At 42.6% G+C, this 18,013-nt stretch overlaps 1 protein-coding gene across 1 annotated transcript in view; it reads left to right on the top strand.

The window, feature by feature from the left end:
- Positions 1-15,506, top strand: part of vstm2la (V-set and transmembrane domain containing 2 like a) — a gene marked incomplete at both ends in the record, with an annotated part of 117,230 nt that extends 101,724 nt beyond the window's left edge. Inside the window, 3 exons of the mRNA XM_084333654.1 lie at positions 834-1,003; positions 4,910-4,954; positions 14,988-15,506. Coding sequence (XP_084189780.1) covers positions 834-1,003; positions 4,910-4,954; positions 14,988-15,506 — 734 coding nt within the window. The remainder of the gene's footprint in view (positions 1-833; positions 1,004-4,909; positions 4,955-14,987) is intronic.
- Between the last annotated feature and the right edge of the window lie 2,507 nt (positions 15,507-18,013).

Here is an 18,013-nt window from a genome sequence, read left to right as displayed (position 1 = left end):
TGTGTTGGAGACTATTTACAGTCCCTTATGCTCATAGCAGCAGCCCTTTTGTCACAATGCTTCAAATGGTAGATATCTTATTTTGGAATAAAACTCTTCAGATGCCACCAAATGCCACTAAGAATGCCACAAAATGCCACTAAATGCCACCATCTAAATATACAACAGTAAAGTTGTAGGCGGTGCCTTTCCCTGTGTTACTACCACTATAGCATCTGTTTTACAGCATTGCATACATTACATTACACACAGGATGTTGGGTATAGATTTATATATAGATCGATCAAAAGCATTTTTAGTACATACTGTAACTGATATGATCTGTGCTCTGTTGTCACGTTAAGCCACTGGCTTATAGGGTCAGGAGGCCAGTGAGGTCACCCAGCCAGAGAAAGAGCTTCGTCAGCAGGCTGACACCTAGAGAGATGGCCTGGATCTACTGAACAGGAGGGGGAGTCTTATCACAGCTGGTAGAGGGGTGGCTGTTTCTGGGATGAAGGAATTTACTGAATCAAATACTCGTCTCTCTCCCTCTGTCAGTCCTTCCTTTACTCTCTGTGTCCCGATTTCTTTCTTTCTTTCTTTCTTTCTTTCTTTCTTTCTTTCTTTCTTTCTTTCTTTCTTTCTTTCTTTCTTTCTTTCTTTCTTTCTTTCTTTCTTTCTTCTGTTTCCTAGGGCTGACCTTCGAAGCTTTTTTTGGCAATCGAAGCTTCGGGGCCGAGCTTCAATTTTAATTCGAAGCTTCAAAAGAAAAAGAAAAAATAACTAAACTAAAGTAATAACTCTCTCCCCTCTTTTTCCCTCCCTCCCTCCCCCCATCTCTCTCTCTCCAGCTATGTTCACGGAGGTGCCTCACGATATGACTGTTGAGAAAGGCCAGGATGTGGAGATGGCCTGCTCTTTCAGAGGGGCGGGGACTCCCTCCTATTCGCTGGAGATCCAATGGTGGTACATCAGGAACCACCGCGATTGGACGGACAACCAGCCCTGGACAACCAATGAGGTTGGTCGATCAGAGAATGTTGTCACTTCCTTTTGAGATTACGTATAATTGAAGTGTCTTTGAGTACTTTGAAATGCACTATACAGATCAAATGTATTATTATTATTATTATTATTATTAAATACTAACACCGGATAGCAGGAGGAGCTAAGTCCCACCGAACCCCCAACTGTGGTGGCCATGTTGCTAGACATAAGGGATAGGGATGCAGTAGGCAGGGCCTTAGGATTTACCAACCTAGGAACAGGTACATTAGTCATGTATATTATAATGGCAAATACCCGGCAATACCCTGTAACCCCCCCCCCTTAATAACTGCGTCCAGTCTAGTAAGCGGCGTACCCCCTCACACCCGGTGATAGTGGCGATCAATGCAGTCTTTCCCCACAATGTTACCTCGTTGCTCCGCTGTTGAGAAATCATGTTAGTGTAAGACCCCTCTGTGTACATGGGTCACCGGCAACACAGGCGGCAATTAACTAATTATTTTCAATGAATGACTATAGACACAGTACAACAGGTATACAGTCCTCAGCAGAGCTTTACTGTAATTTGAGTATTAACAGTCATATTAACAAGTGCTCCCCGTACTGTCTCCTCCGTATGCAGTCTCTCTGCCTCTTAGGTACAGAAAATACTACGTTACGTAGTGGCCCAAAACAGGACAGCCCCTTCGCTCGGTCCCGAGCATGCTACCAAAATAAACACGCGGCAGGTGCGGAATGTACCTTTACTCGACTCGCCTCTATAGACGATGTGCTGGTTAGCCCCGCGGCAGGTGCGGAATGTACCTTTACTCGACTCGCCTCTATAGACGATGTGCTGGTTAGCCCCACATGGCAAATGTCTGGGGTTATTTGGCCGTAAAAGGTCCCGAGAAACCGTCACCTGTGATACTTAGAAGGGGGCTGGTCTGGCGGTCAGCAGGTAGTCGGTAGCAATGTTGTGGACGTCCAGTAGAATCTCTCGTGTCTGAATCCTCCTGCCGCTGGAAACCGGCGATGCGACGTGCTAAGCTAAAATGCTAGTGCACTCCACTTTAGCTATAAGCTAATAGCCGAGATGGCTAACCCGACTCTCCGACTGTACGTTCTAATACGCAACACTTTAACGTTCATCTTCACAGTCCATCTGCCGAACGTCCTCTTCGTCTTGGCGTATCCTAAATCCCTATACTTGGTATTGATAAGCTTACGGCACGCGGCGTTACTTCTTCTGCTCCGGTGCACAATTGGTATTTCACGTTTCCAAAAGTAGAATGCTCGTGGCCAACACGTCCACTCGCTCCCCGTGGTTGAGCCGAAGAGACCCCGCACATGTGGCGTCTTCGGGGATACACACCCTCTTCGCATCTCTCTACCGACTACCAGACCGACGCCAACCAGCTCCCCCTGGTGTTAGTCCTCCACACGATGCTTTGACGGGCACAAAAGTAAACGGGTCATTGAAACGGTTATAATGAACATAGTCAGACACATAAGTATGGACTGTTTGACCTCCTCCCCTCCCCCGGGAGACACTACAGGAACCTCCACTCCAAGTCAAGCAGACTCAGGAACAGCTTCTTTCCCTCAGCTGTCATCATCCCCCTGAACTCTGTACCACGATGACATTTATTATGCCCAAATTATTAATGTTAGACTGTGCATTTGATCCCTGAAGTAAATCTGTCAGCTCAATGGAACCTTCTAATCAGTTAATCACAACAACAAGCTATGTACGCTTTACACTTGGTTATTGAATTCATGTGTGAATCAGAATCAATCAATATGCATCATTACGCATGGAAAACATCATGGTGACCTGCGTTCGATGACAGTTATTTAACCTGAGATAATCAAATGCAACCATGAGGAGCACAGCGCAAGAGAAAAGGACACAGAAGTAGAACAGGCAGAGACACTATGGGGGTCGCGCTGTGTTCTCCATCTATGATATGCAGAACACAGAGGCATGCGCACAGTCAGTTATTGTTTATATTAAAAAATATTTTCAAGCAGCACAGTTAGACTGGGGGTCTGCTAGGCCCACTGTGAGGAAGACTGAGGACTGTCCCGTCGGATGTGGACTATTATAGGCTACTGTGCTGGCTGGAAAAGATGTGTATATAGACTATATATATAATTAAGCGAACATTCTCGTTCACTTATCAGAATCGGAATCAGAAAGATGTTTATTGCCAAGTAGTTTACACATACAAGGAATTTGATTGGGTTGTTTTTGGTGCGACATTAACAGGCAGACAATTACGGTCGAATAAAATAAAAAGGTTGAATACAATAAAAATGGAATATAAACGCATTTAAAATAGAAGCACAATACAATATAATATAATTATAAAATAAAATAGGCCAGGGCTGTACAATTGTGCACGATGTGGTCAAGTATACACACTAATTAGAATAAAAATAACAATACAGTGGGATGAAATATTTAGCAGGGCTGTGCAATTGAGCGGTAATGTGCAAAAAGTATGAACAGTGAAGTATGAACAAGTATGAATAGTTGTGATTGTATATACAAACATATGGGTTTGTTGCAGAGACGAATCGCATGCATGCATCGCATGCGTGCCGATTGATGACCTCTGAGCAGGTCCTAAATTATTAAGGGTGTGTTAATGTAACACAGTGGGGGGTGTCAGTGAGGGTCCCGAGCCTTGTTGATGAGGCTCACTGCAGAGGGGAAGAAGCTGTTCTTGTGGCTTGACGTTTTGGCCCTGATGGACCACAGCCTCCTGCCAGAGGGGAGTGTGTGAAACAGATTGTGACCGGGGTGGTAGGGGTCGGCCACAATCTTACCTGCACGCTTCAGGGTTCTGGAGGCGTACAGGTCCTGGAGAGATGGCAGATTGCAGCCGATCACCTTCTCAGCAGAGTGACATGGAGGAGTGACATGACTGAGACACGTTACATTGTGTGAGACTGACCAGCCTGTAGAATAATTATCTGCAAGCTGTCTCCTATCAAAATCTGTGTTGGGTCAGTGGAGATCATAGATTTATCTTAAATATGATTAAAGTGAATGAATTAAAATTACAAATGTCAATGCATATACAAACATTAATCATCCATTCATTCATAATCAAATGACGCGGGTAGAGCCTAATATATAATATAATTATCTACATGCACACATTGCCATTGGAGCTCTTTGGCCTTGGTTGAAGTTACTGTATTCCGATGTAGCCAGGCACATATTGTTCTCAAAGGGAATGAGAAGAGCTGATTTGATTGGCCATAATGCAGCCGAATTCTTGAGACACAGAGCAAGTCTGGTAAGAAACGAGTATGTCTGACAGTCTGACATATCGTCCTCATAACAGAACGGTAGGAGAAACACCTCTTTAACAAGCTGTTCCTCATCGGTTCTTCGGTACTAAGGAGATAAGCAAGTCCAGACCCTCAACGGCACTAGTGTGTGTGTGTGTTAAATATTTCAAATAGACCTAGAATGCTGGTTCAGTTCATTTAACACTGAAACAGCTGCATGCTAAATCTTTTAACAGCTCAGTACTGTCCTGCTGCTAATTTGCTGCTGAGATGTTAATCATGGCAAATAGGACATGCTCTCTCTTTCACTTAATCACTCAAACACACAATCACTCACTCACACACGCACACACGCACGCACACACACACACACACACACACACACGCATGCACGCACGCGCACACACACACACACACACACACACACACACACACACACACACACACGTTTACAGTAAGAACTCAGTACTGTTTCATTTGTTGCTGACATGTTTTGTAACTGCATATATAAATACTTATCGTACTAAATAGTTTAGCAGCTTGATAAATAAGGCATATTATGGGTAACCTATTGACTTTATTGCATTTTATTTTAAATTCACATTTTCTATTTCTGTCAAATCTTTTTTTCCAGGTGGCACCTCAGGATGACATGCCAAAGGATGCCACCAAAATAAGTGTGAGTGTCTGTCCTTTGTTCTATAATAGTAACTGTTACCTTGGTGAGCAGTTTATTTGCATTTGTTTTCGGTCATGAGGGGGGAAACAATGTAATGCAATCCATCTTTGATGAGAGTTGTAACATCTTTCTATGAGAGCGATATACTGTAACATCTTTCTATGAGAGAGATATATATACTGTAACATATTTATATGAGAGCGATATACTGTAACATCTTTCTATGAGAGAGATACACTGTATATACTGTAACATATTTATATGAGAGCGATATACTGTAACATCTTTCTATGAGAGAGATATACTGTATATACTGTAACATATTTATATGAGAGCGATATACTGTAACATCCTTCGATGAGAGATATATATACTGTAACATCTTTCTATGAGAGAGATATATATATACTGTAACATCTTTCTATGAGAGATATATATATACTGTAACATCTTTCTATGAGAGAGATACTGTAACATCTTTCTATGAGAGAGAGATACTGTAACATCTTTCTTTGAGCAAGATACTGTAACATCTTTATATGAGAGATATATACTGTAACACCTTTCTATGATATACTATAACATCTTTCTATGAGAGATATACTATAACATCTTTCTATGAGAGATATTCTGTAACATCGTTATATGAGAGAGATACAATGTAACATCTTATATGAGATATATATATATATACTGTAACATATTATTTATATGAGGGAGATATCTATTATGTAACATAATTCTATGAGGGAGATATATATATCGCAAGGTAAACACACATCTCGGTTTGAGCTAGATTTCAGTTTCAGTGGCAAAAACAACCACTTTTAGTTGGCATAATACTACTTTGTAACCAAATAAAAACAAGAGGGAATTATTTTCACAGGACAATTATGTAATGACCGGGGAGATTTACTTATGTCAGACTTCAGCAGATTTTCCCGGTAAAAGAAAACGATAATTGTTGGACAATGGAAACCTTGCAAAGGATCTTCACAAGTCTGACTAAATCTCACTTTGGTTTCATGAGAATACGATAACAAGCAGCCAATTCATCCCTAAGTACCTTTAGATCAGGGGTCTCAAACTCGCGGCCCGCGGGCCAATTGCGGCCCGAGGGATGATATTTTGCGGCCCCTACTTGACATCAAAGTGTAGTGTTAATGCGGCCTGCGCCCTACTGTTTGCAGAGACGTTGCGCAAGAGTTGGATGTTTTATTTATTTTATCACTTGTAGGCTACCATAGCGCAGGCTCATGACAGCAACGTTATGTTAGTGACTTGGTTGAAACGTGATTCTGGAGTGATATCAAGTAAAGTGGAAGACAAATGCATCCTCGCTATCTCCTCTGACTGCGAGCAGTGCTCTGCATAAGCGGCTGGCTGCTCTGCCACACTGTCTGTGTCTGTGTACGGGACTGGTCCAATCACATTCAGCATCCGTTATTCACAGAGCCACATAAAGTGCAGTATGCCTAAGGTAGTGTTATAATTTACTATCTACTGAGTATACATTATTCACAGTATCACGGTATCCACTGAATATACATTATTCACAGTATCACAGTATCACAGTATCCACCTAAGGTGCAGTAAGCCTAAGGTAGTGTAGGTTGTCCTCCTTGGGTTCCTATAAGTCCCAGGTCAATGTCTGGTAGCAGTCGCTGTCGCTGCCCCCTGTTGTGGTGCCTGGAGGCTGCTAGTCGCTGCCCACTGTTGTGGAGCCTGATGGCCGCTGGTATGAAGGACTGTGCACACATGCACACACACTCGCTTGCTCTCTGTCTCTCTCTCTTTGTCGCATGCACACACAAACACACACACACACACACAGGTGTGCTCGCTCTCGCTTGCTCTCTGTCTCTCTCTTTGTTGCATGCACACACACACACACACACACACACACACAGGTGCGCTCGCTCTTGCTTGCTCTCTCTATGTTTCTCTCTCTTTGTCGCATGCACACACATGCACACGCACACACACACAGGTGCCCTCGGTCTCACTTGCTTGTTCTCTCTGTCTCACAAATAGACGCACACACACAGATGTGTTGTTCACTCTCGTTTACTCTTGCTCTCTCTCTGTCTCTCTCACCTTGAGTGTGAGGGGGATGGAAGGGAGGGAGGGGGAATATTTATATCTGGGAGCATCACACGGAATGATGTCCCCAGACTCCCAGTATATCACAGGACCTCTTCCCTCTCTGAGTAGCCGATCCTGCCTCTCTCACTCACACACACACACACACACACACACACACACACACACACACACACACACACACACACACACACACACACACACACACACACACACACACACACACACACACACACACACACACACACACACACACACACACACACACACACACACACACACACACACACACACACACACACACATTACCTCATGGACTCACAGATTCTTCCACAATGCATTTTGTACTTTATTATTATTATATAAATTATGTTGATGTTTGTAAGATAAGATAAGATGATCCTTTAAGCCGTAAGGTCCCCCAATTGGGGGACCCTGCTTTTCTTTATCATAAATCGATCAATAGAGACCATATTAGATCCCCAAGTATCATATCATGGGGTATCATTGGAAAGCCACACTCATTGGCTACAACCCTGTCCAAAGATCTTCGAGATCGCCAAATGATTGACGGAGCTAGAGCCCCGGGAGTCGGGGGTGGTAATGTGTACTTTTGCGTACTTTGGCGCACGCCTCACATATCGGCATGTAACTCGAGAACCGCTGAACGGATTCTGTCACCTGAAAGGGCAATCGACAGGCAACAAATAGGGCTTTAATTCTATCTTGTATTAAAAGAAATGCACACCCGAGCCACTAGAGGTCGGCAAAGTGGCATCGCGAATCGTCCTCATGAGGGCCCACATGTGGACCCACATGTGGGCCCTTGGATGTTAAGAGGATTTAGGTTTTTTTTGTTTTTTTTTGCCAAGAGTAAAGACCATAACCATATCAAAACAGTAGTCAAAGTGTATATTTTCATTTTTACCGATGTTTTATACGATTTACCGAAAATAAGAATTTATCGAAAAAATGCGAATTATATCTCTTTTATCGTAAAACCGCAAGGAAATGACTAAATCCAGATTTAACCCTGCCATTGGAAAGAGGAGCATTTTCCCTATCCATAGATGTATGATTTGGCCATAATAAGGTCAAGGTCAAGTTCAAGGTCAAATATGAATTTATAATTTAAATCAATTATCATTTATTACTATATCTACAAATCCTTCTGTTTTATCATATTCCCTTTATTCTTTTGCTTAGATTTCTTTTACACTTGATCTCAAGAAGGTGCTGAATGAGCTCAGTCAGTAATCAAAAGAACCTCAATGTATTCATGGTGTTATTCACCGGCACAGATGCAAAAATAAATCATAATTTATATTCTCCCTTTTTTCATTACAATTTACTCAAGCCAGTAACAGACACAATATTTCTGACACTGGAAATACAGTAGATGTTCCTAGATACCAAGAACATGCAAATTGGCCTTGTAGAAGTGGAGCAATCTTCCATTTACTTAGGCATGTACCTTTAGGCGAGATTTCTGAAAATAGGGCTACAGCTTAACAGGTTAATCCCCTTGGGGAAATTCAGGTGTCAAAGCAGCATGGGGGGGGGGTATAGAGCTTCACAGTCCACATACCAGTATCTATATACACTATAGATACAATATAAAATATAAATACAAATACAATATAAAAAAGTACAAAAAAACAAGATAGTCCAGTGAGTGCACGTGGATGAGTCTCGAGTTCTGACAATGATAGTGATAGTTCTCCTGACCGCAGAGCCAGCCGTCCGAGCCCTTGGTTGCCGGTATAAAGGACCGGCCCAGGTGGTTTGTGGTGTGTCGGGGGGGGATGAGTCTTTGGCTGAACGTGCTCTTCATTCTGGCTAGCTCCTCATAGAGGGGGTGGGAGGGGTTCTCCAGGATGGCTTCTAGCTTTTTCCTCATCCTCCTCTCAGCCACCACCTCTAGATTAGCCAGCTCACCACAAGATAGCAGCAGTCGGTTGCACACGTCGAACGACCTGAGTCTCCTCAGGAAGAACAGCCTGCTCTGTCCGTTCCTGTAGATTGTGTGAAATGTCTTACATTTTCTGTGATACAGTAAAACATTTATTATTTCACATAAACATATTAAGTTTATGTGTGTGTGTGCACGTGTGAGCGAGTGTTGTAATATGTGTGTGTGTTTGTGAGTGAGTGGTGTAATGTGTGTGTGTGTGTGTGTGTGTGTGTGTGTGTGTGTGTGTGTGTGTGTGTGTGTGTGTGTGTGTGTGTGTGTGTGTGTGTGTGTGTGTGTGTGTGTGTGTGTGTGTGTGTGTGTGTGCGAGCGAGCGAGTGTTGTGTGTGTAATGTCTGTGTGTTTCTCCTCATGTCTCTCCTCAAACTGTTTCTCTGCCAGACAGTTTTATTGACCGAGAGTCTCTGGGAGCAGTCCTGGGGGGCTGCCAGCACAACTGTGTTGGGGTGGGGGATGGGGGGGGGGGGGGGGGCAGAAGAAAGAGAGAAAGGGAGAGAGAGAGACAGAATGTAACAGAGAAACAAGCTGCTCTGTAAATACTGTACTGGCATGCATCTGCTGACCTTAGGGAGAGAAAGAGAGAGAAGAGAGAGAGGGAGAGAAACAGAGAAAGAGAAGATTGGAGCAGTAAGTGTTGTACTGTTGAGCCTCTGCTGCAACCCTTCCTGCATCAGACAGACAAACTGACTGAATCAATGGGCAGACGGACGGAGAGGCAGACAGACAATAGACCTGTTCACTGTATACAATCATACCGTGTTTGAGCTGTTTAATTATAGTGTCACTTGATCGTTATCAGCCTTCATTGCCTCTCCTGGCCACCTCTGCGTTGTGTATTGTTTGTTTCATGGCGGCAATTGTTTGGTGGAATTTTCGACTGGCTAAAACACTATGGGCGGGATCCAAAAAGAATGGATTGCACGGTGCTAATTGCACCCTTACTTACAATTCATTATGAATTGAAAATGGGGGACCCATTTTAAACAAGACGAAAGTCTTTCTCTGTTCTGCATCCCCTTAACAATTGTGTGTATTGAGCCGTACTATATTGTACCCATTCTGCAATCTGTTAATACAATTTTCAATCAATCAATCACCGTGCAGGTGATTAATTGATTGATATTGGTAAGCAATACGTTTGTATATGTAATATGTAAAGTGTTATTAGTGAGATTTTAGTTTTTGAAATGTGTTGTTTTGAAAAAGCGACCGTCGCTGAATGTAGTTTTGAGGACATCCAATGCTTTCAATGAGCATTGGAATTTTTTTAAACTACACTTCCCAAAGGCTTCTAGCTCCCTTCAAACAAATGACTTGCTTATGAAATATTTTTTTTATTCTCTTATTACTTGGGATTATATACCACAAAACTGAACGTTATTGGCATATATTGGAGCGCAGTTAGTTTGTCTCCCCTATTTTGAGCATTTAGCAACCATCCGATTTGAAATCAGTTTAAAAATGGCGGAGCTGTTGCAAGAATAAAAAACCTACTGTACATACAGTAGATTTCATTCTCTGTTCTTCATGCACACCTGGTGATACTAAATCCAAATTGAACTCTGAACTAATTTGAAAGAGGAGATTTGGCCCGATCCATAGTGTGCAAGTTGGCTATAATAAGGTAATTTATAGGCCTCATATTCTATTCAATAATAATATTTCAAATTGCATGGGTCCGGATGGCAGAATTCAGTACTGTATCTACAAAACCTTCTGCTTAATCATCTTCACTTTATTCATTTCCTTAGATCTTTTGTACACGTGATCTCGACGGTACTGAACGAGCTCAGTGGCAGTCTCTTATGTCTGGTCATTTTTAGCATGGTGTTATTCACTGTCAAAGATGCAAAGAAAAATCATAATTCATATTCTCCTTTGTTTCATCACGATTTAAGCAAGCCACTGGGAATACATTCACTGAGGTCCTAGATGTCCCTAGATACCAAGAACATGCAAATGGACCTTGTAGAAGTGGAGCAATCTTCCATTTACTTAGGTATGTATGTAGTGAACGGAATTCATTCAACCTTTATTTTGAAAGGCACGGAGGTTTCCTTCATTTTCAGCGACGACGAGATTACATATACATAAGAGTATAACCGGGGTCCGCTAACCCGAATCTTTGAACAAGTCTGAGTCCTTGGTGCTTCCGGTGAGTCCGCTAACAGGAGATCTCTAACCCGAATCATTGAACGAATCTGAGTCCGCGGTGCTTCCGGTGAGTCCGCTAACCGAGTCATTGAACGAATCATCTGAGTCTGCTGTCTTTCTGTTTCAGAATCAGATGAAATATTAACTAAATTAAGATAGAAGCACAATATAATATAATATAATTATGAAATTAAAATAGGCCAGGGCTGTACAACTGTGCAAGATGTGGTCAAGTATACGCTAATTAGAATAAAATAACAATACAGTGGGATGAGATGAATAGCAGGGCTGTGCAATTGGGCATTTTGTGTGTACTTAGCAGGCAGTACTGCAGCAGCCAGCCAGTCAGACAGAGGACTCATAGGATCCGGGTTTACATTTACATTTAGTCATTTAGCTGACGCTTTTATCCAAAGCGGCTTACAGGTTTTGTACAACAAGACAGCAGGAAGGGTACAACCAGGGGTGCAGTCGTAATATGGGCGAAGGCCAAACGCCCGCGCACGCGCGTGCACGCGCATACATGTTCCCTCGGTTGCGCACAGAACAGATGATACACCTTGTCTCATCCTTCCAGTCGAGAGATCAAGCAACCCCCCACCTACAGGGCTTGTATTTGGTTGTCGGTATCCTATTATTATGCAAAGTCTAGGTGATAAGTGCCGGCGACAAGTCATTTTTGTGTCGTCGCCGCGGCACTTACCACCTAGACTTTGCATAATAATAGGATGCGCGCACTTCGGCCTCAGTGACGAAGCCCAAACGTCGTTTGACCGCGTATGCCCAGCACTGCACCCCTGGGTACAACTCTATCAGCTGAGTAACAATGTTCATCAATGGGTTAATGGAGACCTCGGACTCGTGATTCCTGATTTTTAACCCGGATGAGTCAGGAACCGCCCCAGCTCTAGTGTGTACCGGTAAAAATTCTGCATGATTATCCAAAATGGCCGTCCGCTCCTATTCATTCAGAGGCTCTCGTCAAAACAATGGACTTCTTTGTCTTCTTGTGTCACCTTCCCCCACTATTAGCGCTCGTCTGGGATCGCTTTCGGAGCAGACACTCCTTGGCTACAAAGGCGGTCAATAATCTTCACCGTCAGGGGTCATTGGTCCGCTCAGGACAGGGGCAAACAGGACGTGGTCACTTGTCCAAATGGCTTGTCAAGTGACGCTCGCCGGATGTTTTGTCTTGTAACTCAATTCAAGATTCAAGATTCAAGATTGTTTATTGTCATGTGCACAGTTAACCAGACAGTTTGCCGTACAATGAAAATCTTACTTTGCTAGTCCGCCCTTCACACAAAATCACACAATACTTAACAATTTAGTTTTTTACAATTTAAATACAAGCGAGTGCTAAAAAATAAGGTAAAAATAGATATTTTTGTTTTTAAAGGTATAAGATATATACAAGGCACAGTGAGTAACATTGACGTTATTGCACGTTCTGATTCACAGTGTTTACAATATAAATATGGAGGTGACAATGGGTCACAGCAGCAGTTAAAAGTGTCTTTAGTGATTCACAGTTCGGGGGACGGGTGACAGTGAGGTCACAGCAGCAGTCAGGTCAGAATGTCTGCCTGGCTCAAAATCAAAAGAGGGGTGGCGGGATCACGAGACTGCAAGCACGCAATAGGTTGAGTGGGGTGACGATCGAAACGCGGCAAATTCAACTTTCCAACAATGTATTGGTTGATCGCCGAAAACGCAGCCTGGAGCCGACAGACAAGGGCAAAGTGCCGCAACGTGCGTACAAGTGCGTGACGGCCTGCCGTCGGGCCGTTTAAGGAATGCTGACCTTGACTAGCTCTGTGCACTAGCTCCTCGTCTCTATCCTTCCACTGCGATTGTTGTGACTTTGCCCCTGGTTGCTATCTTGTCACCATAGCAACCCCCCTGTGACCCATATTCTCTCTCCAGAGCGGGCCCGTTGTTGAATCGTAGATAAGCCTGAGCTGTCAACCATTTTTACACCTACCACGGCGGTATAAATGCATGTGAAATGTGTCTGTCAGATTCAATCAAAACCTAGTTTTAAAAAAGTACGATGGGGCTCTATGGAGAAACCATGACATTCCCCTGACTAAAAGTAGTTTCAAACTAAAACGGCGGAATGTCATTTTGCCAAATCAGCATGGCTGTGAGTGTGAGTCTTTCACTTTTTACATATCTAGCTTTGGCATGGATTGATTGTTTAGATCGCATGGCTTAAAAAATGCAAATATATTCTAGTCTGCCCAGTTGTTCTGACCAGGATTAAGTTCCTTTTGCCCCCTTGATGCGCGTGCACACTGAGTCTGACATATACAGCGAACAGATCTATGAGGTGGTATTAAACAGACTGGGCTGAGAGGGAAATCTGATTGGAGAAGTGAACAAGTACAGCTTCGCCCTCCCTCCTTCAACTACTGCTGATTGAGCAAGGCACCCAACCCCAACTGCTCAGTGGGCCACAGTAGGAGACTGTTGTTGTACTGGCCTGGTCAGCTCCCAGGTGTGAATGTGTGGGACTGTATGAGTGTGTGCAGGAGGTTACTGAAAAAGTAAATAAATATAAAATACATACAACATTTAAAAATTATAATAAAATACATACGTGTCAAAGAAGCTCTAATAATTAAGAAATAACACACAAGAGGGAGTGCCGTTATACGGAATATCATCAGGCAGAGTAGTGAAGATAATCAGAGCCATGCTGATATTCAGTATAACAGCATGACCTTGAGTGTAATATTGCTTCAAATAGTTCCACAACTGCACACTTGAACTTGGAAACACGCCGTGGCTCCCACCTCCCTCTCAACACGAGCTCAAACTATTGGCTTGAAGGGCTTGTTTCCTTGTATCCTCTAATCCTTGCTATATTTTTTTGATTATAATAGGCAAATTTTATTATAGATTTGATGTGGGTGTTAATTATCTGAGTCAATAATAACACCAAGATTTCTGACGTCAAATAAAGGGAATCAAGATGAGCACCAAATGTTGGCACATCCAGTCATTGAGTCTATAGGAGCATAGTCACTTGGTGAGAGGGCTATGGATAATTGAGTGTTGTCTGCATAGTTATGGTAAGTGATTAGGCCTAGTGGGAGCATATAGATAGAGGTTGAATAAAAGAGGTCCCAAAATGTTGCCTTGAGGTACCCCACATGTCATGCTAGTTTGCTCAGATATGTAATTGCAGGTAGGACCTGAACTAATCCTTGCCTGAACCACCATGAAGACCATGCCGGAGTGTCCAACCCAGTTTTCCAGTCTGTCTAGTAGTATTGAACGGTCAATAGTATGAAAAGCAGCACTAAGATCCAGTAACACTAGGATTTAAATGTAGCTGGAATCAGTGTTTATGCACGTTTGAAAACCTTAAGTCATTATTTTATAATTTTACTTATAAAGGGTAGATTTTATATGGGTCTGTAGTTGCTAATTAGAGAGGCGTTCAGGCTACGCGTTTTTTGGTAGAGGCTTAATAATTGCCGTTTTAAGAGCCTTTGGAAAAACACCTGATAGGAGAGAGCTGTTGACTATTTGCAGGAAATCAGTCACAGAGCAGCTTGAAGGAAACATTTTGAAGGAAGCTTGTTGGCAGTGTGTCGAGGCAGCATCTTGATGGCTTAAGATGTTGTACCGTTTCCTCAAGAGATTTGTAGTCTGGGTCATGTTTATCAAGTCACTTTTATGTAAACGTAATGGAGACACAAGGAACACCTGGTGGGGATTATGTCTGTCTGTCTCTCTCTCTCTCTCTCTCTCTCTTTCCAACTCTCACCTTCTCTCTCTGTCGTCCTCCCCCAGGTGGTGAAGGTTGCCGGTAGCAACATCTCCCACAAGCTCCGTCTGTCGTCCATCAAGCCGACTGATGAGGGGACCTACGAGTGCCGCGTCATCGACTTCAGTGACAGAGCAGACATCCGACACCACCGCGTCCGCGCTTACCTGCAGGTGGCGCCGGGAGGCGACGTCGGCAATGATAACCACCAGGGCGACAACTTCCAACCCACGGATGACACCACGAAGAGAGGGGTCGGCGGCAGCGGAGTTGGAGTCGGTGACAACGGTGAACCAGGCCACGGGCAGCACCACAATCACGGGAACCACCAGGAACACGGGAACCACCAGGAACACGGGAACCACCAGGAACACGGGAACCACCAGGAACACGGGAACCACCAGGAACATGGCAAGCAGTCGTCGCCGACCCACGACGGCCTCAGCGGTCAGCACCATAAGCCAGGCAGAGAGCTGAGGAAGAGGGATGCGGAGAGTAGCCACAGCCCCAGTGACTGTACCAATGAACCCACCTGTGTGCTCTAAGTGTTGGGCTGCTATTAGTATAATAACACAGGTACAGATTAAGCAAGGTGATTGGGGTCAATTCAATTTCAAATATTTGAAGTCTGAAAAAAAATGTACAGTCCATTTTGAATTGGAAGGATTGTAAGTGAAGTGAATTGACCACAACCATGAAATATATTGCTCTGGGTTCTACCGCTCATTGTCGTATATAGATTACACAAGGTTTGCCTAACTTGTATATGTATGGCTCTGGGTTTGACTGCTCACTGTTGGGTTCACTTTATTCACTGCGTGAAATCACACGCTTGCCAAGTGATTATATCTTATATTCAAGTTTTCAAGCTTCTTTTTGGATATTCTTAAAGGAAAAATCCAACATTTTGGGAAATTTGCTTATTTGCCATATACCCTGGAGTTAGACAAGAAGATGCATACCTTTTTCTTCTCTGTGCATGCAGTAGGAGTAGGAAGACGTTGGGAACTAGGCTAATGGAGGAACCTACTCCAGTGACTGAGGCTAAGCTGCTAACGGTGCACGTCTTCCTACTCCTACTGCATGCACAGAGAAGAAAAAAGGTATCTTCTTGTCTAACTCCAGGGTAGATGGCAAATAAGCTAATTTCCCAAAATGTTGGAGTTTTCCTTTAAGATCAAATTGTCTTATCACGCTGGCAGATACAATTGACGTCTTATTATCCTGAAACAAGAGACTCTCTTCCTAAAACCAGCAACATTTTCTGCCAGTTTCTAAGATAATTTGAGTTAGAAGGAAATATCCCAAGATAAAATCACTTCCTGAGCTTGTCGTTTTTTGTAGTGTCTTAACTCTTGTATGATTATGTATGGTTCAGCCTTGGTTCACACAGCATTCAGCTTGTCATCGACACCCAGATCCAGGCAGCTTCTGTCTGTTTGTCTGGTGTCCTCTGACATCTCCCCTCCAGCCCACTCTTATAATTTAGGTACTGTAAATTAACTGATACCCCACTTTCACTCTAATACCCCCCTCCTTCATTGCATACTCTTGTTCAACACACAAACTCTCAGATTAAAGAAAAGGCAAATGGTTATAGGGTTTGTTTCTGGGACTTTACCATCTTGTAAAAAAAAAAAAAACAGTCTCATCAGAAAACATAAATAAATCACTAGCCATAATTCATATTTTTAGATATTGTATCGGCAAAAGTCCAAAATAAACGCTGCAACCAGGAGTAGAACCAACAATCATTGCAGTCGCAGGCGAGTGCTCTCACCACTATCTAACTAGTTAGAGTTCAGGTTAGTTTTAACATTCGCTTAACGGTTATGGTTAAGACATAAAGTTAGGGTTAAGGTTATGGTTTGATCCCCAGCAGGGGAACGTACATGTTTTCTGAAAATGTAAAAAGTAAACATTTTTGGAATAATATTCCATATTATGTAATATATGTACTTATTTGTAATACACATGTACACATGTTACATTTACAATACAATACATAAATATATGACTTATGGCTATAACATAATGTAAATGATGTACCTTTTTTCCTGTGGTCGATTACTACTTATATTTTAAGCGGGATCGGGCTGCAAAAAAAGTATAACTCCAATTGTCAAAAGCGGTTTTGTCAAAAGGGTACACCCTCAAGGTTAAATAAGTTCTTATTTTTCTCTAAGAAGGCACTGACTAAAGAAACTCCAGCCTCACCTAGCCAAGGGTTATCAGTTCGATTTGACCAGGGTTGACCCAAACGCTTCACGGTAGTCGATGCCAAAATCCGTTTATGATTGTTGAGAGCAAGCTCTCATTTACAACAATGTTGAGATTTTACAGGCATATTAAAATTATAAAAGCACAAAATAAAGAAAGGAAAATGTATTAATCTTAGATCATTTAGACAATGAATAAATAGGACAAAAACACAGATGCAAAAAAAAAATATATCAAAATGAAAAACTATCACAGACTGAAATCAATATGATAATGCTTGGTTATTGGGGGTTTATTTTGCCTTTTTTTTTACCACTCCAAATAATAACATTCATTTTGAAAATCAGTTCCTCTTCAAACAAGGACATTTAGTCATGAGAAGATTCAGAAAACGTGTCTACCCCATAACTCCCCGTAACCAATCTGCCCACATATTGAAACTTTGTGAGCGGGTAGAATTAAGTTTTGATTATTGGCTGATAATTACTACTGAAGCTTCCAAGCCCCAAAAAAAAAGATATCCGGGACAGATGGCCCTAATATTTTACAATCACTACAACTGTGATGTCTCTGTAGGACGCTGACTACAGGAGTTGTTTACTTGTGCAAACTGCAACTCAACGTTGTAATTTATAGACACTTGGAACCCAAGATGTCCATTTTAAGTGCAGATCTTCTCAAGACCGTAAGTTGTCTTTTGTGCATTCATGGTTAAAGGCAGTAGAGGTTTTGAACTAGCAGGTGATGACGTAGCCATTCAGACTCTGAATGACATGCTTTGGCTATTTCCTGTCAACCATTGCATTAGCTAACATCGCAAAACTCTGCTCCT

The sequence above is a fragment of the Notolepis coatsorum genome (genome assembly GCF_963971535.1).
Source record: "Notolepis coatsorum genome assembly, chromosome: 17".
NCBI classification, from domain to species: Eukaryota; Metazoa; Chordata; class Actinopteri; order Aulopiformes; family Paralepididae; genus Notolepis; species Notolepis coatsorum.
Note: the sequence above shows the minus strand (reverse complement) of the source record. Positions and strands in the feature narration are given on the sequence as shown.